General features: G+C 38.9%; 1 protein-coding gene across 1 annotated transcript in view; it reads left to right on the forward strand.

The window, feature by feature from the left end:
• LOC106874443 (serine-rich adhesin for platelets) overlaps positions 1-663 on the forward strand; it is a 35,890-nt gene that overhangs the window by 3,844 nt on the left and 31,383 nt on the right. The window contains exon 5 of the mRNA XM_052976290.1: positions 560-654. Coding sequence (XP_052832250.1) covers positions 560-654 — 95 coding nt within the window. The remainder of the gene's footprint in view (positions 1-559; positions 655-663) is intronic.

Raw genomic sequence — 663 nt, forward strand, 5'->3', positions numbered from 1 at the left:
CCCCCAGCCTTCATCAGGTGTCATTCATTTAATAATAATAATATCGAAAAATACCATAGGAATGAGAATCGAGGTTTGAAGTATAACTAAAAGTATAGGGGAAAAACTTACATTCAGGTTACACTGCGGCACATATAGCATCGTCTCGTGGCACACCAGTGTGCCGTAGCATACTGGTTGTGGGGGTTCTGGTTTATATGGAAGGCAATAATACGTTGACTTAAAGGAAACCACATATCTTTCTCTTAATTCAAACAAAGAACCTACCTGAGCCCTCTCGCTTGTCTGTTCAACTTGTCCAACCCATGCCAGCATGGAAAAATGATGATTTTAATAATGATGAATTCACTGCTTTTTTTGTGTGTGTGTGTGTGTGTGTTTTTCTGTCTGTTTTGTCTTCTTTTTTTTATAGTTATCCAAGAGAGGAGAGACAGTACACCTGAGATGGTTCCATGCCCTTAGAATTCTGGCAGCTTGCCACTTTTTAGGAAACCAAGAGAATAATTCTTGTTTCCAATTACCATTCCATTTTCACAACTGATGTTTTTCTTCTCCTCAGGAAAGCAGCTTTGGAAACGGAGAAGGCACGAGCTCTGAAGATAGCATCATTGCCTCCACCAGAGAAAAATATTTTTGAAGAAGTTAAGCAATTGAGTAAGTAAA

This window comes from Octopus bimaculoides, chromosome 24, assembly GCF_001194135.2.
Source record: "Octopus bimaculoides isolate UCB-OBI-ISO-001 chromosome 24, ASM119413v2, whole genome shotgun sequence".
NCBI classification, from domain to species: domain Eukaryota; kingdom Metazoa; phylum Mollusca; class Cephalopoda; order Octopoda; family Octopodidae; genus Octopus; species Octopus bimaculoides.